A 24,201-nucleotide genomic window follows, 5' to 3' on the forward strand; every position below is an offset into this window, starting at 1 on the left:
ATGTGTATTTCATTATTTGAACTAAGATGAAGTGTGATGATGATGACTTAATTGACATGCCCGAAATAAACAAATAAATAAATAAATAACACGCTATATAAAGAAAAATATGGTGCTACCTAATTTGTTTTGGTGCTACTAAATGAAAAGCTAAGTGGCACCAGTGCTACCTGTGAAAAAGTTAGTCTGGAGCCCTGGGTGTGCCAGCTCTGCCCGTATCTCCCTTGTTACTTTACGCACAGTGGAAAGGATGGTGTCTATCTGCTGGTCATGGACTCGGGAGTGAGGCAAGACACGGGAAAAAAAATGTTGGCGTATCCCTTTAACTACTATCTTTTTTAACAATTACAGCTAGAATGCAGTATTGCTAAACATTTTCAAATGTTATTTGATTTCTGGAAATCATCTTGCGACCCCACTCCTGGTACCTCGCGACCCCCAAGGGGGTCCCAACCCCCACTTTGGGAACCCCTGTGCGAGACTGAAATGAGCCGATTGTGATGTACAAAAAGGAGACAACAACAAAACAGTTGATAATGTACAATTAGCTAAAGAGATACAGACATAAAAGTAAGCCGGGGTGTCATAAACGTGTGGCCCGTGGTTTAAAACTAGGCCACCAGAGGGTCCAGTCTGGCCCGTGGGAAGAATTTGCCAAGTGTGAAAATTACACAGAAGACAGAAGAGGCATAATACTGTTGAAATTGCACGTATTTTTCTGGAGAAATTTCAGGTTGTTTATAATGTTTTGTAAAAGGACAGCGCTCTTGTTGTTTACAGTATACGTTAATATCATTTTACTGCTCTGTCCAACTTGAGATCAGATTGTGCTGTATGTGGCCCCTGAACTAAAAATGAGTTTGACACCTCTGGTCTAAGCAGACACAACAGGAACACGACCAACAGTCAAACAAACACTAGAGAATGAGAATGATACAGTTTCCTAGAAATGTGAACAGCTGTGGTTTGGTTTGATCTTCCAGTCAAATATGTAAATGTTGTTTAAACAGCTGTTTTTGCATGTGATTTATTATCACCAGTGAAAACACAGCTGTTAACTGTTGAACTCCACACAAGCCTCTGAGTAAAAGCCTCCAACGTCCACTAAGTCTCTACTGATGAGAGGATCTCTCATTATTTCTCTTTTCAGATGGAAATACCAGGTGCAGCCTGAACGTTTATTAGCTGAAGATTAGTTTTTATTTATTGAAGTTTGGCCTTGATCATGATTCTCAAGAGTTTTTGCTCCATTTGTCTCTCCCAGGTTCTGTCTGATGTGTTCAACGCTCAGGTCTACACCATCGACCTGTCAGACTCCGCCTGTCTGGGATCAGCCTACAGAGCCCTGCATGGTAATAATCAGACACTGTGAGCTTTTATATGTGTTGAAGACTTTAGTTTTAGTTAAAAAAATCTCCTCACATCATGCTGTCAGAATTGTTAAAGAAAGGAAAAAATGAAAAAAGGAATGAAGGAAGGATAAATGGGAGGAAAGAAGGTCTGTTTGGAGGGAGAGAACACATTAAAGATGAAGTTGCTCTTTCTCATCCCTGTGTGAGAAAGTTAAGGGGAAAAATAGGGTGAAAGAAAAAATAAATAATGGAAGGAGAATGAGAATAAAAAGATGAATGGATATAAGAACAAAAGACTAATAAAGGAACAAGGAATGGGTAAGGAGGACGAATTAAGAAAAAGAAAAAGAAAATATACAATTAAGGGAGAAAAGAACAAAGTAAAACCTGAATTAATGGAAGAGAATTTTTAAAAGCAGGACAGAAGGAACCAAGAATAATGAAGACGTTTAATGAAGGATGGAACAACAGAAAGAGACCTACAGAAGGAGGGAGGAAAAGAAAGAGGAGTATTACAGGAGAATTCCGGTCATTTTCTAAGTAGGAAAAAATCCCTGAGAAATATGTGTAGACTGGAACAGCAAAATAATGGGGGCAGTTCTTCTAACCACGACTTTGGCAAAATATCACTACACATGCTTTGTAACATCCACCAGTTCCTTACCACACAACACTGAGTCTGCATAACTCCGTTAATATGAGAGAGCAGTGCTAACTGTGTGTTATTATCATGTACTCTAGCTTCCAGGGTAGACCCTCATAGTCGACTGTCGAGCTCGGGACTGTTTCCATCAACAAAGACAGAAACGCGAGGAAAACATGGATTTAGGGGGGAAAAAAAGATTTTGGATGGGAAAAAAGCATCAATATGAATATAACTGCTTTTTTTCCATCCAAAATCATTTTTTTCCTGGCTGTCGAGTCAAAACAATGATAATTCACTTGAATCAATTAATCACGAAAGAAATAATGTGTACTGTAATGCCCTGATGAATCATGCTCTGTAGTATGGCAAGCCATCTTAACAAGCCAGACTGATATGTGTTGCAGATATCTGTAATTCAGCTTCCAATTTGATTCTGACTAGTCATAATTCCAGTTCAAGATATCTTGAATTCACCTCAATTAAAGATATCTACATGTCCCTTTTCAGATATCTTCAATTAAGTTTTGACTAGGTGAAATGAAGTTGTAGATATCTCAAACTGGAATTAGGAATAGTCATAATTTAATTGTAGATCTCTATTATAGAGGTCTTCATGGGTCCAATTTGACGGACCCGAACCCAAATGGACCCGTGAAAATTGTACCCGGAGCCGACTGGCCCTGAACTATAATTATAAATCTGAGCTCCGAACCTGAGCAGCACCGAGACATGTCGGAACCGGCTCCGAATATAACCATGACATACCAGCCCTACCTAAACGTATAGTCCTCTTCTACCTGGTTCCTGCTGCGGGCATACAGTATAACCCGGCCTTTCACTATCAGAGCCCCGAGACAAACTCTCCCGGTTCCGACCCGGCCCAGGTGTCACTTCTTGTGAATGGAGCCAAGACCCGAGCCAGGTCGGGTTGGAACCTCTGGTTTTCAGGCTGTTGGGTTTTTCCGAAGACCTATAATCTATTATCAAGTTATATATATCTTGAACTGAATTTTGATTAGAGATATCTGAAATTGGAGATATCTGTACCTTTCATTTCGCCTAGTCCGAATGTTACAGAAATCTTGAATTAGAGTTTTGTCTAGGCGAAATGACGTTGACCTGTCATAATGACCTTTGAGATATCTTTAACTTTCTTTCTGCCTAGTCAAAACTGAATTACAGATATCTGCAATGACGTCGCGGAAAACGTCATTCAACTCGTCACACATCTTGAATGACAGTTGCAGATATCTGTAATTCAGTTGTGCCTGGTCAAAACTGAATTACAGATATCTCTAAATGTCGTTTGGACTGGTCACAAATACGTTACAGATATCTTGAATGAAAAATCCAGCTATTTAAAATGTAATTACGACTAGTCAGAAAGACGTTGTTGATATCTACAATGTTAATTCTGGTTTGTCAAATTTGGCTTTTAAATGTTAATCCGCTTGCCGTACCATCGTGCCCTTTTGACCTGTCTGGTTTAATCAGCCCCAGTGTTGTGTAGAGGTGGTTCAAAGTGTCTCCATCGTTGTTCATTGCTCAGTTGTTCACTGTCCTATCAGAGCAGTCGCATCTATCATTCCCCTCGTCAGGCGGCGTTGTGCTCTGATGACTATAATCTTATATCTGGCGCTCGTTTCAGTCTTTCTCACTGTAATTTAAACATTTGGTTTGAATTTGTCTGCTTCAGTCTGCTCTGTGTGTGTGTGTGTGTTTGAGACCCGACCGCTGCAGGTGCAGCTGAGGTGGACGCTCCCTCTTAACAAACCGAGGTCATTAAAATCAGCCGCTTTACGCGTCGTGTGAGATAAATGAAGCGTCGTCCATCTTCACTCTAGGAATTTATTCCTCAGCTGCTGCTTCTCGTCTGAGTGTCTCTCTGCCAGGGGCTTTTAATGTCTGCCAGGCTAGCATGTAGCATGTCTTCATATAGCCAGATGAAAAGACTCCCCTCCCGCCCCGACATGAAAGAGACTGGCTGAGTGGCGAGATGCGGTGCACGGCCTCGGCTGATTTGGCGTGTGACAGCCATCAAATATGAATGTAGGAGGTGGTGGTGGGGGGGAGGGGAGGGGGAGGGGGGGCTCTTTACGTCTCCGTTTGCTTTTAAGCCTCCCAACCAGATCCCTGTTCCAATATCTAAAGTCAATTGCGTGGGCTTGAAAAGACATAATGCAATCCTCCTGATGCTAATAACCAATGCTGATTCATTCAGGGGTGCAGCGGCCTCGGGGGGGAGGGGGGGCAGTTCTTCATACAATTACTTTGCAACAGAGCTGGATGCAGAGACATCCTAGTGATGCATTCATCTTGCATTAGTGCTGCAATCCTTTCCTCGGCGTTACAGGAGGAACCGTCTCCAGCTGGGCTCTGCAGGCCACTGACTCCTGTTTAAACCTGCTCCACTGCTGATGCTGTCTTATGGTAATGCTTTATTTAGGGACCCTTAGAGGCAGAAGAAGGCTTGTTGTGTTGAGAGGAGCTAATATTAATGCGTAAACAAGGTCCTTCAGTAGGATGAGTGCAGGGGAACACTTTCTGTTACATCAACGAACGGCCCAGCATTCTGTGATTGGCCAGTTGTGAAAGTAGGTGGGGTTTGAATTCCATAACCTTCCTTAAAAAAAGAGAAGTATACATTGTTGTACTGATTATTAAAGTAATAATACTGAATGGATCAATTGAAAAAATCCTAGTCTAAAGCCACAGTATGTAACTTATTTAGCTTTTTATAAAGAAAAATCCAATATTGTTTTCATAAATACGTATTTCACTGAAGTGGAATCACACCCGCATACAAATGAAAGCTTTCTGGTACCTTAGAATGACTTGTTACAAGTCGTTACAAATACATAAGTGGGTGACGCACCGAACCGAGGCGGCCATGTTGCATCACCATTTTTTACGTTGAGTGGCAGCGTGACCGTAGGTAACCATAGAAACTCAGCGGAGCTGTGGGCTCGGCCTGTTAAAACTGTCACCACTGTGTAGTGTGAGGAAGGACGGAGGCACTGGTGTTGCATTCAGGTGCAGTCAGGCAGACGGCCGTCAGCAAATCAACCGGATGTCATTTTACTAGACGAGAGAAAGACAGTAAAACAATACCACATCACCATGACAACATATTGTCAGGCCTGTATTGTTTTGCCTCGTGCTGGCGGACCACTTGTTTACATAGACACTTGTTTATCCTGTTACATGCAGCGTCTGTTGTCTGTCTGACGTCTGCCCCATTTCACCTGAATGCAACATCAAGAATACGTTCAGATATGCAACCGCACCGCTAAATGGGGGGAATTCCTACACATTATACCTGTAACTTAACAAATGAAATCATCATATAAAAACTGCATTTTATAATTACTTGGGTTATCTTGGTCTAATACTATAAAACAAAAAAGAAAGAAATCAGGAACGGGGCAAATACTTTTTCACAGCACTGTAAAGATGTGTTGGAAGTGTTTTATGTAACTCATATCATGTTGGAAAATTAACTTTAACTTCCATTTTGAAGCGTTAACTTGTTAAGTTTTTTCCGTGGAGTTTATAAAATGAGTTTGATTAAGATAATAATCTGTTTTTGATCAATAATGTCCAAGAGGGCCGTGTTGCTAATGCTCGTGTAATACAACAACACCCGTGACCTTTCTTTTACCCCCTCCACCGGAGCAAAACACTGTCACCTCCATGCGGCTGGTCCCCGGTGTGGCAGCAGCTGGCGATGTCGACAGTCAACATCAGTTTACACACGGTGGACAGCACCTGGTACAAAGCAGCTTGTTAACATGAATCCGGCCAAATCTGTCAAACACTCCCGAGTTCAGAAGTGTCAGATGATCAAACTAAAAGCAGCTCCTCTAACGCTTTAACGCTCCCACTGTAAACAAAAGGCTTCCTGGACTGGATACTCGTCCCAGCGTGTGCTCTGATTTTCCACTTTGATTAACACATGATGAAACAGACAATGAATCTGCACCGAAAATCTCCTTCCTTTGATACTGAGAGAGTTCAAAGAGTCACAGCAGCAGGGGGCCACAGAGAGGACGATGAGGAGGAGGAGGAGGGGAGACCTTCCTCCTGCTCAATTTCCATCAGAGCTGTTCTGAGCTGCACTAGTGACACACAAGAGTATTTTCTGCTATTCAAAAGTGGATTTTGGTTGAGTGTTATCAGTTAATTCTGATCAAAGTGTGAAGGTGTTCATCAGACGTCAGGCTGCTGGGCACAGACACCGCTACATTGTCTGTAATTGGTTTGTGTGTCTCTTTATGCTCATTTCCTTTGTGGTTGTTTTGTGTCTTTGCGGTCATTCTGTTGTAGTTCACATTGCGTTGGAGGATGTTAAACATGATGTTGAGCTTCCATCATCTTTCCCCTGTAGAGCTGCTGAGCATTTAAAATGTAGTGTTGGAGATCTTATTCAGGAGCATTTTATACTGAATTGCTTTAAGGGATGGAGAATAGAAATGTTGGCATGTTCAGTTCATCTCCCTATAGTTTTAGGAGTAGGTTCATTACCTTTAATTGTCAGTGCAAGCTGTTTTTAGATCAGCGGGACAGAGACGCGAGCTGCACGGTACTTTCACATTTCCCTCATCAAACTAAATACACAATCCAACAACTCCAAAACGCTCTGGTGGACAAGTTGTGACCTGCACATTCACCACGCTATGAAAAAATAACGTATAATTACAGTATGTAACGTTACAACACATGAAGCAAATACTCTGAACTCCTTGCGCTTTTGAAGTCACTCCGCCCAGCAGCCATGTCTGGAATGTAATTCCGGCTGCGCTTTTCCCCCGAAATCAACTCCATCTCGTAACGTTCCATTATTATCTCATAGTGTGGTGAATGTTCAGGTCACCACCAGAGCGTTTTGGAGTTGTTGGATTGTGGATTTGATGAGTTTGATGAGGGAAAGGCGAAAATACTGCGCAGAGCTCACATCTCTGCCCCTCCGATCTAAAAACAGCTTGCACTGACAATTAAAGTTAAAGAACCTACTCTTATAGGGATTATGGTAATAGGCGAATTTGTCAAAATGTTGAATTATCCCTCTAAAATTCTCTTTACACGCCGATTGCAACCAAAATGCTTTTTCACAACAATGTCTGTCACCTGTGGGACGAAGAATCCTGTGAAAACACCATCCAGTCATTTTAAACAACACGTTCAAGTCAGTTGGATCGTGATGTGTCAATCAAGCTGCCATCTGTCCCTTAGAATTTAAAACTACTTTCTCCCCTGGTTGGTCTTATTGCTTTTGCTTTGGACTTCCTGATTGCATAACCACACTTCACTCTAGCTGCTTACCAGACTCTTTTTTCCACTTGTTAATTCCATGCTGCCCGTCTGATTGGTTAATGATGCCGACACCTAATTCTCTGATTGGCTGATGTGTGTTTTAGGCCTGGTTGCAGAATCTGGAGTTTCCTTCTTTGATGTGGTGAAGAAAGCACCTGAACCACAGCTGGTGGCTACCCCACATCCTACAGCACAGGAGGTACACACACACACACACACACACACACACACACACACACACACACACACACACACACACACACACACACACACACACACTGCTACTGTTTCTCAGCAGGGTAATTAGCATTTATTAAATTAGTTACTGTGTGTGTCTTATACTGGTTTATGGGGCTTTATATTTCCCTGCAGTATTTCCTCTCTCACACACACATACGCGCGCGCACACACACGCACACACACACACACACACACACACACACACACACACACACACACACACACACAAACACACACACACTTTCATGTTTTGGCATTTTGCTGGGCTCATCACTCGTGAGGCTTGTGAAGTGTTGTGTGTGGGCGGAGATGAGCTGCAGCTTTTTAGCCCCAATAAAGGTGTTAATGAGAGACACAGGGCATTCAGTCTGCTTCCCTTTCATTCCTGGTGATTTGTCAACATTAAAAACTGCTTGACACGGAGCGAAGTGATAAATATTTGTTTTCATGTCAACAGTGGAGACAGAAAAACACCAAGTAATTTAACAGCGTGAGAAACACAAACTGCCTCTCACTTCCAGGAATCTTCTGAAGGTGTAAACGAGACAAATATAAAGTTGTACTAAGTTAAAGGACAGTTCCGGGCAAATTCAACTCAGGGATGTATTTTCCTAACATTTTAGGTCTAAAAGAAGGAATCTGAAGATTTTCTGTTTAATTGCTCCTGTTTTGTAGTTGTGTCTGTCCCCACATCGCCACGGCAGCGATGAATGGGAGCGGATGCAAGTTCCGCTGTTTAGGCTGTTTACATCCCTCAAAGCCGCATTTTTTTCAATTAAACTGAAAATCTTCAGATTCCTTCTTTTAGACCTAAAATTTTAGGAAAATACAGCACGTGTTGAATTTGACTTTGTTTAAATATAGGCCTATGTGTTTGATGCTTTCTGAAGCCTATGAAACACCCTCAGACCGCCATAGCAGTCATATTGAGGGCTTCATACCGTAAACAGACCAGAATGACCGTTGGCCTTCTGCGGATCAGTAGTGAGTGAGTGAGAGAGAGAGTGTGCAAGCATGAGAAAAAAGACGCTTCACAAACTTAAAGGAATAGTTCACCAAAAAATGAAATTCAGTCATTGTTGACTCACCCTCATGCTGATGAGTACTGAGTAGTTTTTTTATTCCTCAAAGTGCATCTGGAGACCCGGGAGGCCGATTCGTAGTCCAACGAAAACTTTGTAGTAGAGGAGAGACAAAAACGTCCATAAAACTATATTCCTCCACACTGCTCGTCCACTGCAATCCAAGTGTCCTGAAGGGAGATAGTCCAGAGTTTACTGGAAACAACGTCATTGAGGCAAGTCCAGTCACGTCTGCGTGCATCGCGTGAATGTGAGAGTTCAATACAGGACTGTTAGGCTGTAAAAATGTCCTAAAAATGATGTTGTTTCCAGTAAACTCTGGACTATCTCCCTTCAGGACACTTGGATTGCAGTGGACGAGCAGTGTGGAGGAATTAGATTAATTATGTTCATTTTGTCTTCTTAAATATATTAGTTATATTTTTCTTGTGTTCAGACAATGAAATCATTTATCATTTATCAGCTGGCCGGTTCGGCGGACTCTGAAAGGTCTGCTGAACCGGCCAGCAGCACGTCGGATGACGCTTCTGAGGAAGACTGGAGTCACAGTCGAAACAAAAATAAACAGTGAGAGATATTTTGCACTGCTCCACCGTTTATTTTTGTAAAGAAATCATCACAATAAGGAAAAAGTGTTTGTTTCTGTGGCGGGGAGAGCAGGCGCTCTGTGATCAGATAGTAATGTCTTTCCAGGACGTTTCAGAATTCGGCTATCTGAGGTGAGGGACTACATGCAAAAACACAAAGTTTATACTCTACACTATATGAGTTCAGTGGTGTGTCATAAGGATTCCAGTCATGTGCCATAGATATTTTGAAAGAAACCATCAACCCTGACTCACTGTGTGTTAGTGCCTGGCTCAGTGTGAGAGGGAGGCACAGAGAAGTAGAGGGGTTTAGAAGAAACACACACACACACACTCTCTGTCCTACTTTCATGACTCACTGCCTCTTCATTAAATGGTTTGTTCCCTTATGAAAGAGCAGTGAAGAAAATTACATGGTATACACACACACACACACACACACACACCTAGTCTAACAGGTCACACAGGGACAAAGCTGCTGCAGGAAGTAAATTGGAGAGAGAGAGACCTCTCCAGTCAGTGACACTGAGCTTGTATCATGGTAAGTTGTGTATCATTAGTGCAGCACACACACTTCCAGCATCACCTGCATCCACTGCTGCCTCTCCTCTGCACCCCCCCCCCCCCCCCCCCACACACACACACACACACACTTTTTTAGTCCATACCTGCTGTCCCCATTTCAGGTCCGGGATCTGATCTCTGTGGTCGCCAGGCAACCACACAGTCAGAGCAGCTGTCAGTCAGCTGAGCAGCTCCCATCTCTGCCCGGCCGGTCTCAAAACAGCTGGCACTGACAATTAAAGATAACGAACCTATACTACCCCTAAGACTATAGGTGTTATGGCAATGGGCCAATTTGCCAAAATGTTGAACTATCCCTTTAATTTGTGGAAAAGCGGCATAATATGTCACCTTTAAACCTGGGTTTGTGTGATTGTTATTTGTGTCTCTGGTGTTTAGTTGTAGTGACTCGTGCAGATGTAGACAGTGAAGATTCTAAAGTGAACATGTTGAGGTGAGCAGCTCTCTACCTGAGGTGACCCCGCCCCCTCCTGGGAGGCAGATAAATGACTGACAGGACAAACAGACAAACAAAGCTCCTCCGACCCGAGCCTCCTCCATCGTCCCGTCTCTCCTCTGCCTTCCACACCTCCCTGCTCCCGCTGTTCCTGTCTGTTCTCATCCGTCACCGCGCATCACCCCCACCCTCATTTGTATTTCCTCTCCATTCAGTTTTTTGTGGAATCATTTTCCCTCTCATCTCTGAGGTGAAGAGCTGTGTCTCCACCCAGAGACAGGAAGTGTAAAATGTGAAATCACAAAAAGAAAACTCCAAATGAGAAAAGACAGCAGACTCAGACTAAAATTAGAAACAAGGACTGAGCAGCTAACGAGCTGGATTTAGTTTCCAGTTTCCAAACACGGCCTGTGTTTGGAGGAGGAGTGGAGTGTAGAGCTCTGGGACGGAGGAGGAGTGACAGATCGCTTTCATTTACACACTTTGATCTCAGTGGATGTCTCTTGTGAATATGAAGAGATGACATCAGCTGGCTCATAAGATGTAGTCTGTCAATTCTACAACAGACTTGAACTGTGCCCCCAAAATACTTTTAATGTATGAATACACAAACTTAAAATGAAAAAAAGAAAAAGGTTTTCATTTTAAGTTAACTATTGAATTAAAGCACCATATCTCGAAATAAGACATCTGTCTTATACAGTATGGAGCTTTGTAGAACACACCTGCCTCAGAGAACCACCCCCTGTTGTTTTCTATACACAATTGCACACAGACAACTGCAAGTATATGCAGTATACTTGCAGGGATGGAGGAATTACAGATTTTTTTTTGTAGATTCTCGCATTAGGGGCCAGGATGCAAGCCAAAAACCCAAATAAATGTTAATCAGCCTTCAGAGAGTGATATTTCCATAATGTGCCCCCTTTAAGTCAGGTTCAAGCATGTGGATCTGAAAATGATTTAGGTTCAGAAGGTTCCAATATGTAGCACTCAACAGCGTTGGGTAGGGATGGGTACCTTTCACATTTAAACCAAAAGTACTGACACCCGGTTCCTGGGAGCCAGTACCAGTATGCAGCAGAACTTGTTTTTGGTACTTTTTTTGTGTATGTGTGTGGTAATTGAAGTTATTTTTTAAAATAAAAAACAGAGATCAGTGTGTGTGCAAGGAGAGGAGGGGCTGTTCACAGACATTAGAGTTCTCAATGGGCCTGAAAATTAAAACACAACTTGCAGGCGTTGAAGCCCGGACCTGGCGCGGTCTGACTCACTAGCATTAATTCTTGGCCTGAACCCTGCCAGAACAAAAAGGAAGCCCGAGGCCCAACTGGACCCCAGTCATTTGTATATTTGCCTGAACCAGGGTGTCCAGTTGGGTAGCCTGGATCAGATACCGATCATGTACCGGAATGTGGTACCGTTTTACGTGAATCGACACTCTGGATTATCATAGGAATTCAGTCGGTACCAGTAAAAGTAAAGAATTCGGTACTCTTCCCGAGCTTTGGGCCAGTGATGGGCCAGCGTTTGGCCAACGTTGGGACAGCGATGAGCCAGCGTTTGGCCAGCGTTTGGCCAGTGATGGGCCAGCGTTGGCAGCACCATATCAGCATCATCTGCCTAGTAAAGCTAGTTCAGCTTTACCAACCTGACCAACGCAGACACACTGTGTGTTTACTGCCTGTTAAACACACTGTTGTGCATCCGTCAGGGTCCAGTTCACTCTCTTTTCTGTGATGATAATTACACACACATGCAAACACACATGCATGCATGCACACACACACACTGTTCTATATTTACCAAAGCAGTGCTTTTACCTTCATTGGATTTTAATTGTACACTGTTTCTCATCCCTCACACACACACACACATACACACTCACACACTCACTCCAGGGTTCCATGTTATTCTAATGTAGTTGTATGTTTACTGAAGTGATGTTCTCTCATGTTCATCCTCCATAATTAAACAGCACAGTGCATGAATAAATAATGAGCTCTGCTAAAACACCTAGTCCATGAACATACACACACACACACACACACACACACTCACTCTCTCTCTCTGAAGGTACAGCACTGATTAGATGTTGGCGATAGAATATTCTCTCTATACTTATCTGAACAGCAGGATTTCAAATATGAAACAGCAACATGACACAAAGTGGTTTAAGTGCTCAGTGGTGCAGCTATAAGCACTCATCTGTAGGTTTGCATTTTGTTAGAAGATGCTAAAAGGGAAAATAAAATGTCACTGAGACCAGTACAGACCACATCAGTGAGAAGAGAGATGCAGACACTGTTATACAGTCTATCAGCCCTGTCTGCAGTGTCAGGTCCTCAGATTTCACGTTACATTTGGGATAAAGCTGCTAATTTGATTTAATTTAAGGGCCCCGTTCAAACCACTGCAGCCTGAAAATCAACACAAGTATTTCCATGTAATATGATATTTAGTTTAAATCAGTTAATTAAAATGAAGCTAATTCTGATGTCTGCTGCCGAGTCATGTGACCTGGATGTGAATGCTAATTGTTTCCTTCATCAGTGCCGATAAAACCTCATTTTTTGACTAGTGGGAATAAACATTCTGTCTGGGTTATTTGCTGTGAACCAGACCTTTGTTTCTTCTTCTGTCCCCTGAATCATGCGGCATCTCCTCAGATCTATCAGGTAATCGTTTGGAGGGGCCCAAAGGAGGAAACCAGTAGACTAAGCTATCTCTAGATCAGCCATTCTCAACCTTGGGGTCCCGACCCCAGTTGGGGTCGCGAGATGATTTCTGGGGGTCATCAACAACCGCATCAACTCGCCACCCGCATCTATTTAAACTCCGTCACTTTGTTTTGTTCTTTTGCCCTGATGAAAACCTCCAGGTCGAAACATTGGAGACAAAACTACAGCAGCTTAATTGATAAGCCAATTGATTTTTTCAGCGGAGGGATCAAGAACTAAAAGGCAAAAAAACACTGCGGACAGCGCTGCGCTTTATCCATCATGCGTTCACACCGGCGTGTGTGTGTGTGTTGGGGGGGGGGGGGGGGGGGGGGGGGGGTCGCGGACAGCAGTGCATGTTAAATTGGGGGTCGCGACTCAAAAAGGTTGAGAACCACTGATCTAGATGAATGTCAGGTAGTTAAAGCAGAAGTAAGCGATCCGGTGGTTTTGGCTAACTTCCTGTCAGCAGATGGAGTTAGCAGTCCCCGCCCTCGTCCCTACGTCACCACATTCACGCGCATCCGCCCCTTTATGCCGTTCTCTCTCCTCATTGGATAAAGGTTGTACGATACAATCTCCTCGGCTTACAGCAGAGTGACTGACAGACCCGTGTTTCAGACCAAACACTCTATAGAAGTGATTGCTGTTGGAAGATACAACTATTTAAGACTTATATTAACACAAATATTCCGCTTACTTCTTCTTTAAAGCAGCTCCAGCTCCAGTAAAATTACCAATTAAATAGAATAAAAATCAATGATCTGTTGAAATATTTATCATACTTGTGGTTTCATTTGATCATATCTAAATGTTTTTAAATGGGATTTAGAATTCACAGGCACAGAGAAGAGCGCTGGCATGGTGATGATCTGTGTGTGTCTGTGTGTGTCTTGCAGGTGTACAACCAGATGTTGAAGCGATACGCCCAGTTGGAGAACAGGATCCTGCAGGAGAAACGCACCTGAACTGCTGCCACCAGTCAGATCTGTCAGTGGAAGTCGTAAAGTAACCATTTGGAATCATGATCTGATTTTTAGTTCAAACTAATTAGTGCTGCCAATCAATAAAAATAACTGACTGAGTTCTACCTTGTATGAATGTAATACAAGCAGCAGGAATACAAAAATCAACAACCACAAATCAAAGTTTAGACAATATTATTAAAAGATTAATAATACAAACTCAACACTTCCTGTAATAGTTTAAAAACTCTTCATTCTTTCAGTGAGGAGAGAGCATTTATTTCTTACCAGGGCTCTATGTCTCAGCTCTTCCTCTGCCTCCTTTAGTAATAATGACACATGGAGTGTCAGAAGTTTATTTGCTGTAATAGAGGTGAGGCTCAGTGTATTGGAATCACTCTTTCTCTTCCAGCAATAGGCCTACCTGAGCAGCAGGACACCAGTGTGTCTCAGTGGACAGTCCATAACAAGAGGTGTAGCCCTGGCTGGTGTTAGTCAGAAACCAGGTACATGTATGTACCTAAACGTTTCTAACTCTAGAGATGATGAGTTAAGTTGGCAGTACTTCAGACAGCAACCAGCCAATAAAACCTGTTTGGTCCAGAAACTGCAGCCCAGTGACAAGGCACTGGACCAACAGTGTGTCAGTCAGGGACATTCCAGATCATAGGTCCGGCCATGCCGATGTGGTCCAGCCAAAAACTACCACATGTTTGCTATATAGCCCAGTTGTTGTGTTGGGCAACCAAACAAAGCCTTGAAAAATGAGCTAATTCCTTGTACAGTAACTGTTGTCAATAAAGTTGTTGCATTCACAGAACGTTTTTTATTGTCCCAAGCTTTTGGATCTGGATCAAAGCCAATCTCAGCATTTTATAAAAGTTACACAATCTGGCACCCTCAGAAAAACACATGTAATCTGAATAGCAGGGCCGGCCCTAGCATTTTGGTGGCCCTAAACAAGATTTTTGTTTGTGGCCCACTCTAAGCGCAAACACCAAATCACATACACTGCTTAAAACTGAATACAGACATATTTGATAGACAGATGTAACAATACCCAAGTGTTTTATGTCTAATCTTCCGCTCTAAGTACACTGAGGCCAATTTGTCCTAGAACACTGTATAAAGAAATAAAAAAATGTCAAATCCCTTGTGAAAACACTCCTTCAGTCATGAGAACAAACTGTTTTGGTGCTTGAAATAGGATATGAATACAGTAATAGATACGTGTAGAAAACAAGTCTAAAATTACATTTTGTAAAATCACTTTTTGAGCATAAATGTTGTCATTCTGGCATTCTATGTTCACCAAATGTCTCAAATGTGAGATGAAAGAGGCTGAATATTGACTTCAAAGCTTCATCAGATTTTTTAAAATGAGAAATTAGCTTTTTTCCCCCCTTCAAACAAAAATATTTACTAAATAAACTGAAAACACACAATTTACATTGTTCATATAATGTGTGTTGTCACTGTGTCTGTGCTGTGTGAAAGGTAAAAAAAAAAAAGTGTAAGAGCTCCACAGGTCTGTATACAGAGCTGGAGCTGAGTTTAAGTCTGAACTTTCTCATATATAGATTTTTTTTAAATAATCATGCTCATCAGATGAGTCAAAACTTTCAGCATCTGAAGCACTGTCATCACTGATTCTCTCTCTCTCCTAATATAACGATTCTGCGGGTTTGAAGCTTTGAAGTTTGAACCGTTGTTTTAATTGACAGGTTCGGTCTCCTCTGCCGTCTCTCTCCATGCCAGCCGCTGTAGGTAAACCATGGAGCTAAAACTGTGATAGGAAGGACCTTAGTGATCCCAGAGTGCCAATTGGTTGGCCGAAGTTGACTGACAGGCGATTCAACCAATCACGTATGCTCAAGTTGACGGACAACGGATTCAACCAATTACGCACAGTGAGAGGGGGCGATGCGTGCACCATGCTCTGTTATTGGCTCTCAAACCCTGGCTGTGAATAACATATGTTGTTGAGGGCGGGTGTTATTTGAAAGAGGAGAGCCGTCCCTCGGTCACGGGAGCAGTTAAACAGCGTAAAATGACCGAAATATAAACAAACCGCGCCGGTAAGCGCGCCGACCTCAGTGTTAAAATGACTTGAATTGAACCCCAGTACCTTCTGATCATGTGGCCCCACCTGACGGCTGAGGCCCTAAACAACCGCATAGTGTGTTTATGCCAGGGGCCGGCCCTGCTGAATAGTATTTTAATGTCTAATTAGTCATAAACCGAATGATGAAATGGGCAGTGCTTTGGTAAACTCCTTTCTCAACTCAACAGAGAAAATTCTCATAGGCCGTCTTTAAATCACATGGTTCAAGTGACCCAATGCCAATAGTTTCCTCTCAAGTGGCACAGATCTGATCTGTAACACGATATTTAATCGAGTGTAAACAACACATGGAATATGATATTGTCTGATCGGATTCAGGCCTGCTTCATATGTGGAAAATCAGATAGGAAACAGAGTCCTTCATAATGCTTTTCACTCAAACATGGTAAAGACCAGATGCCAGCCACCAGCACTAGGTCCTCAAGGAACACAAAGTCACTTACCGGACGCTGATCCAATCTCACCAGGCCCAGTCTGGGCCTGTGCCGGTAAGTTTTGCCGATAAACCCTGGACCTGTGTACAGCATCACTGTGAAAGTAGTAAAATCTACTCTACGCTGTGGGCTCCCTTCGTGGAGCTCTCTCGAGTGGGTCTCGTTGCTGGTGTGCTTGCATGCCAGCGGACGGCACCTGTCGGGTGGCTTTCTCTTTCATAGTTCTATATACTGGCAGTTCTTTTCTCTCTCCCGAACATGCCTCCTCTTACTCTGGCCGAGTTTGAGATGTCCAGTCTGAGATCGGAACTTCACTCCATCGAGAGCCTCCTGGATGATGTTCTTCGGCGACACTCCCTGCTCCTCTCCCGGGTGGACGCGTTGCAGCAGAGGGATCCCCGCAGCAGTGAATGTCCAGCTGTTGATGTTCCTGGCCCTTCGGATTTTCCCCCTCCCTCCTGGACGTCTGTAGCCAAGAAAGGGAAACGATTCTCCCTTCCCCTCTTTGCCCCCGAAGATGACGGTGATTCCATCCCGCTCTACAATTTCTTCGCTCCGCTGCAGGAGTTAGCTGGTCGCGCCCCGGATCAAACAGCACCGGTCCGCTCCAAAAAAAAGAAGCGTCGGACCCCTCCGACCAGTCCATCAATGTCTCAGGGTAAACGAGCCAGACGCTCGTCCCCTCCACTGTTATCCGTTGCAGAATCACGGCCTGTTTACTCTGCCCCGCTGCCCTCTTCCCCCCGACCGAACGAAGGTCCTGTCTCCTCGGCGATGAGTGATGACGTCATCTGCGCAGGTGACCCCAATCCCTCTTTGACTGTCTCCAATGCTCCAATCACGGACCAGCAGTCTCTATCGCCTAAAATATCTGTCTATGACAGTGGTTGTGTAAATCATGCCCCTGAAATTCTCATAATAGGCGACTCCATCATTAGGAATGTAGTTCTACCAGGCTCCATCACTTTCTGTCTTTCTGGTGGTAAAACTGCAGATCTCATAGAGCTAGCACCTGCCCTCATTGATCTCCATCCCTCTGCTCACATTGTGATATTACACACAGGTACCAACGATGTCATGTCCAGACAATCCCTTAAACTTCACCATGATCTAGAGTCACTGGTCAACACAATTGAAAGCCTTGGGAAAATTTGTGTTCTGTCTGGCCCAGTTCCCACCCTGTCTAAAAGTTCAGAACGCTTTAGCCGTCTCTATAGCTTACATATGTGGATGCAAAATTTTGCAACTGCTACTGGACTTGGCTTTGTAAGCAATTTTGACTGGTTTTGGACCGAGCATGAACTGTTCAAAACAGATGGGCTACATCTGAACAGGAAAGGTACTGAAAAACTGATCCACAATTTTATAAATTTTATTGCTTTTAGCCTGCAATGATGCTCCCTCCAACAAGACCCTGCTCAGACCTTCATTTGCCCATATCACAGCCCTGTCCCTGTCAGTGTGGACAGTGCGGGTCTTGTTGCTGGTGTCATAGGTATTGGTGTCACAGGTATTGGTGGTGCTGTTGCTCCTACCGGTGATCTGGTTCCCATATTTAACAGTGACTCTCCTATTTCTGCTAAGATGCCCACATCCCTGCTGTCCTCCTCACTGTTCTTTTCACCTATGACTTGCAGTACAAGCGCCCCCTACTGTCAGCCATCAGTACCCTCTGCTTCACTCTCAAACCAGTCATCACTAATTAAAACTATTGCCTTAGCTCACATTTTTCCAAGTCCTATTCCCACTATTCTCAATCACAATAGGAAAAAGCGCAACCCAGGTAGGACTAGGCTTGGAGCAAACCCATATAATCTGCGCAAGCTGCCCCTTTTGACTCCTAAAGCCCCCCCTCTTGAGTTCCCTACTCGTTTTATTTCTAATAACTCCTTTCTCCTTAAGTGTGCACTTCTTAATTCCAGATCATTATCATCTAAGGCACTACTTGTTAATGAGCTAATATCTGACCATCATATTGATCTGTTCTGTCTAACTGAGACCTGGCTGTGTCAAAATGAGAATGTTAGTTTAAATGCAGCCACCCCTCCCAGTCATACTAGTACACATATCCCCAGGGATACGGGCAAAGGGGGCGGAGTTGCTGCCATCTATGACTCAGCTTTATCATTTCATCCTAAACCTAAATTAAACTATAGCTCATTCGAAAGCCTGATTCTCAGTCTGCCATATCCTGCACGCAGAGGAGTACAGCCTATGCTGTTTGTCACAGTGTACCGCCCTCCTGGCCCTTACTCTGAATTTCTAACTGAATTTTCAGTGTTTCTTTCAAGTCTAGTTCTTAAAACAGACAGAGCAATTGTTGTTGGTGATTTCAACATTCATGTGGACAATGTTAATGACAGTCTTGGTTCTGCATTCATTTCACTATTAGACTCAGTAGGCTTCTGCCAGTGTGTGCATGAACCAACTCATTGCTTTAATCATACCTTAGACCTTGTACTGACATATGGTATTGAAGTTGATCATCTAACAGTTTTTCCACATGTTCCGCTCCTATCTGACCATTACTTGATCACTTTTGAACTTTCAATAACTGGCAACACAACAACAGGCAAATACTATTATTCAAGATCTCTTTCTGATGATACTTCAAGTAAATTTGCAGAACTGATTCCACTAGCTCTGGGTTCAATACCTTGTCTCAACACATTTGAGGTCTCTCCAGTCACATATAGCCCTTCCCAAATTGATGACTTTGTGGATAGAGTTTCAAATTCACTACGTACAACACTAGACTCTATTGCTCCTTTGAAAAGAAAGATGCTTAAGCACAGTAACACTGCCCCATGGTACAATTCTCAGACTCGAAAATTAAAACAAGAGACACGCAGATTAGAGAGGAAATGGCGCTCTTCTAAACTGGAGGAATCACGAGTACTGTGGCAGGATACCCTCAAATTATACAAGAAGGAACTTCATGCTGCTAGGGCAGCCTATTACTCAGTTTTAATCGAGAACAACAAAAATAATCCAAGGTTTCTTTTCAGTACTGTTGCCAGGCTGACACAGAGCCAGTGCTCTGCTGATTCAGCTATTCCTATAAGCTTAACAAGTAATGATTTTATGAATTTTTTTAATAATAAAACTTTATCTATAAGAGAGAAAGTCAAGACATTACTGCCCTCTTGTAACACTGACAATGCAAACTCTGTTTCAGCTACAGGACCAGCTAACCACCTTCATTGCTTCAAACCACTAGGGCCTCAGCAATTAATATCAGTAATCACCTCCTCCAGATCAGCTACTTGTTTCCTTGACCCTATTCCCACTAAATTACTCAAAGACATGTTACCCCAGGTTAGCACTTTTCTGTTAGATATGATTAACCCCTCACTTTTAACAGGCTATGTACCACAATCCTTCAAAGTAGCTGCAATCAAACCTCTCCTTAAAAAGCCCACGCTTGATCCGGAGGTTCTGGCTAACTATAGGCCAATTTCTAACCTTCCCTTTCTTTCTAAAGTCTTGGAGAAGGTGGTAGCAGATCAATTAAATGAGTTTTTACAGAATAATAGTCTATTTGAAATGTTTCAATCAGGTTTTCGTAGGCACCACAGCACAGAGTCTGCTCTGGTTAAAGTCACGAATGACCTTTTAATTGCATCAGATGAGGGATGTCTATCTGTACTTGTTCTGCTTGATCTTAGCGCGGCTTTCGATACCGTTGATCATCAAATTCTAATAGAGAGACTCGACACACTAATTGGTATCAAAGGTACTGCACTAAGCTGGTTTAGATCCTACCTTTCTAACAGAACTCAGTTTGTACATGTTAACGATGAATCCTCTTTGTACACCAAAGTGAGCTATGGCGTTCCACAAGGATCAGTACTTGGCCCAATTTTATTCATTTTATATCTGCTTCCTCTTGGTAGCGTTATTAAAAAATATGATATTAATTTTCATTGTTATGCGGACGACGTTCAGTTATACTTATCTTTTAAACCTAACGAAACCAACAAAATTTCTAAACTTCAAGCTTGTCTGCAGGATATTAAAATATGGATGACTCGTAACTTTCTGCTGCTCAACTCAGATAAGACTGAAGTTATTGTACTAGGTCCTAAACATCTTAGAAAACAACTAGTCAATGATACTGTTACTTTAAATGACATCTCTTTAACTTCAGCCCTCACGGTTAGAAATCTTGGTGTTATTTTTGATCAGAATTTATCATTTGACTCTCACATTAAAGAAATCTCAAGAACCGCCTTTTTTCATCTGCGTAACATTTCCAAAATCAGATCCCTTCTATCTCTAAAGGACGCAGAAAAATTAATTCATGCATTTGTGACCTCACGACTTGACTACTGTAACTCTTTACTGTCGGGTTGTCCGAGTAAGTCACTTCAATTAGTTCAAAACACTGCTGCCCGTGTCCTGACTGGGACGAGAAAAAGAGACCATATCTCTCCTGTCTTGGCCTCTCTTCACTGGCTCCAGTAACTGCTAGGATAGATTTTAAAGTTCTCCTCCTAACATATAAAGCACTACATGGTCAGGCACCCTCATATCTTGAGGACCTTATAGTTCCCTACCACCCAAATAAGACTCTGCGATCCCAAAATGCAGGCTTCCTGGCTGTGCCCAGAGTATTAAAAAGTAGTATGGGAGGCAGGGCTTTCTGCTATCGGGCCCCACTTCTCTGGAATAAACTTCCAATTCAAATTCGTGGGGCAGATACTCTTTCTATTTTTAAAAATCGACTTAAAACATTCCTTTTTAATAGAGCATATAACTAGGGATCTGACTATGGTATCTTTTATCTTTTTATTTTTATTTTTTTCCTTAAATCGATTTGTTTTTAACTTGGCTTAATTTTATTGATTGTTTTGTTTTATCACTGCTACTGTTTTATTGTCACTGTGTATTTTTACTGCCTGATTGTTGATTGATATTGTTTTTAATTGTTTGATTTGTTTAAAGCACCTTGAGATGCATTTCATGTATGAAAGGTGCTATATAAATAAAATTATTATTATTATTATTACCCATTCCTTTGGTTGAAGTTGAAGCCGTTGTGGTGTAGTGGTATAGACAACACACAGTTCTAGAAACAGTCTGAGAACATTTAACTACTGTGTGCCTCAGTCTGTGGCCATTCTACCTACCACATGAGTTTGGAAATATATTAATACTGTATGTTCAGTCTATGTTCCCCCCAACGGCAACGCCTCCAGAGCTGCTTCCCGTGTGGCAGACCGTGTGCAGGATCAGCTGCAACGCACCCAATGCTCCAATTTCTACCATTAGAGACCTGAACCGCTGCAACCTCAATATCACACTGCCTGGTTTTGACCCCAATGGGTCACATTTTATATAATATATAATATATTATATAAAATGTGACCCATTGGGACAATAAAGTCTATTCTATCATACCCTATATCTGTCAGAGATCTGAACAGATATTTCCTGACATTGTGAGTCGTACATCATCAATAATGTGACGATTCATTATGATGATGGCGTGCTCATGAGTGCCTCCATGGCTGCTGTTATGTCTAATATGTTATGTCTAAATATCTTCTGTGACAATGACATTCATTGGCATTGACATGTTAATGCAGTGTCCCAGCATACATTGAATGCCCCTGTCACTTTGAGATATTCTCAAGCCAATAGTTTAGTGTGACCTCTACAGTCAATCTAAGCCATATACACTGTCCTTTTGTGTCCATGCAAAGAATTGTGGGATACAATCTCATACAATCATCCATCGTATGATTTTGCTGCCGTTGTGTTTACTTCCACCGGAGTATTGCAGAGTAACGTCCTCCAACTCTGGTCCTGCTTGAACTGGTGTGAACGCAGCTGGTTCACCAGGAAGCACCAAGGTCCTGAGTCTCCAGAACCAGAACCAGAAACATGTCTGTCTGAAAGTGGAACCTCACCAAAGATCGGGTCACCACTGTCTTTGCCTGGACATCAGAGTCATCACAGTGTTTTCATGGTTACCATGGAGATGACACTGTCTGTACATGGACTCCTCTGTGAACTCTAGGAAACACATTCATTTCAAGAATCAATTTGAATAATGTGCCTCATTAAAGCTGAAAAACTCCCCCTGTGATTCACCTTTAAAACTAATCAAATATTAAAAGCCCAGGTGAGATGTGTGCTCTCATTTTGTCAATCAAGAGTTTAGAGTCAGCCTTTTAAAAAAGTTACATCATCATTGAAGAAGGATGGATAAGTCATTCTTCCGGCTCATTCACATTCATCTGGTGCTTAAGTTCATGAACAAAGTCCACGCAGCAGAGCTGATCTTCATAATAACATGAGTTTGCGATGCCACGTCTTCTGCAATGTAGTTACCATTTCAACGAACAAAGACTTCTGTCTGAAACCAGGGAAACTTTGTTAAAGGTATAATATGTAGGAATTCCCCCCATCTAGCGGTGCAGGGTTGGGGATCATCCCTATGTTCCCCGGGTCCTATGTTCCCCACTTTGTATGGGTCCGGGGAACATAGAACCTTTTTTCTAAAAAAGGGTCCTATGTTCCCCTCTGTGTCCAGACCGCTTTTCCCCAAAAGGACCTGGGGAACATGCAATTTTTGTACCCATACCTGGAAGAGGAGTTGTGAGTGACTTGGCATATTTTTGCCTATTTTTGAGTGAGAAGTTGAGTTGTTACTTTGAGTGAGAAGTGTAGGCTAATTGGCCCATTGGTTGAGTTTAGGCAATGACGAAAGGAGTTGGTTAAGTTTAGTAAAAAGACCAGGTAGAGGCTAGACAGGCCAGATAGGTAGAGTCCAGATAAGTAGAGAGAGTCCATCGACCGGCAACAGCGGGGAACATAGGACCCTTATTTTTGAAAAAAAGTCCTATGTTCCCCGGTAACAGTGGGGAACATAAGACCCTTTTTCAGAAAAAGGGTCTTATGTTCCCCCGTCGCAAGAAATACTGGGGAACATTGGTAAAAACGGGGAACATAGGTACGCTCCCTGCGGTTGCATATCGGAACGTATTCTTGATGTTGCATTCACGTGAAATGGGGCAGACGTCAGACAGACAACAGACGCTGCATGTAACAGGATTAACAAGCCTCTATGTAAACAAGTGGTCCGCCAGCACGAGGCAAAACAATACAGGCCTGACAATATGTTGTCATGGTGATGTCGTCAACACCAGTGCCTCCGTCCTTCCTCACACTACACAGTGGTGACAGTTTTAACAGGCCGAGCCCACAGCTCCACTGAGTTTCTATGGTTACCTACGGTCACGCTGCCACTCAACGTAAAAAATGGCGATGCAACATGGCCGCCTCCGTTCGGTGCGTCGCCCACTTATGTATTTGTAACGACTTGTAACAACTCATTCTAAGGTACCAGAAAGCTTTCATTTGTATGCGGCTGTGATTCCACTTCAGTGAAATACGTATTTATGAAAGACATATTTGATTTTTGCTAATAAAAAGGCAAATAAGTTCCATACCGGGGCTTTAAACCACCTGCACAAAACTCAGGGATGAATTTGTTGTTTTCACTCGTCCCACTGGATTCTGTCAAAATGTATCACGAACATGAAGGCAGACTCTTCTCTCCTCCTCCTCTGCTGCTGCGGTGATGGAGATAAACAGCTGGTCCTGGACCTGCTTCCCCAGTCGCCTCCATTAAACCACACAAGAAGAAAGAAATGACGAGCTTGTTAACAATCCAGCCTGAGCTCAGAGAAGGAAACGTGGAGATAT

The 24,201-nt window shown here is 42.8% G+C and overlaps 2 protein-coding genes across 2 annotated transcripts in view; one reads left to right on the forward strand and one right to left on the reverse strand.

Annotated features, from left to right (window-relative positions):
* xylb (xylulokinase homolog (H. influenzae)) overlaps positions 1-14,716 on the forward strand; it is a 42,589-nt gene extending 27,873 nt beyond the window's left edge. The window contains exons 17-19 of the mRNA XM_083995820.1: positions 1,265-1,352; positions 7,416-7,510; positions 13,861-14,716. Of these exons, the coding sequence (XP_083851946.1) occupies positions 1,265-1,352; positions 7,416-7,510; positions 13,861-13,929 (252 nt within the window). The 3' untranslated portion in view covers positions 13,930-14,716. The remainder of the gene's footprint in view (positions 1-1,264; positions 1,353-7,415; positions 7,511-13,860) is intronic.
* The window catches only part of LOC311003559 (protein NLRC3-like), a gene marked incomplete at both ends in the record, with an annotated part of 385,386 nt that overhangs the window by 107,251 nt on the left and 253,934 nt on the right, over positions 1-24,201 (reverse strand). The gene's annotated exons all lie outside the window — the stretch shown is intronic.

Source organism: Trachurus trachurus, assembly GCF_905171665.1.
Source record: "Trachurus trachurus genome assembly, chromosome: 20".
Lineage (NCBI taxonomy): Eukaryota > Metazoa > Chordata > Actinopteri > Carangiformes > Carangidae > Trachurus > Trachurus trachurus.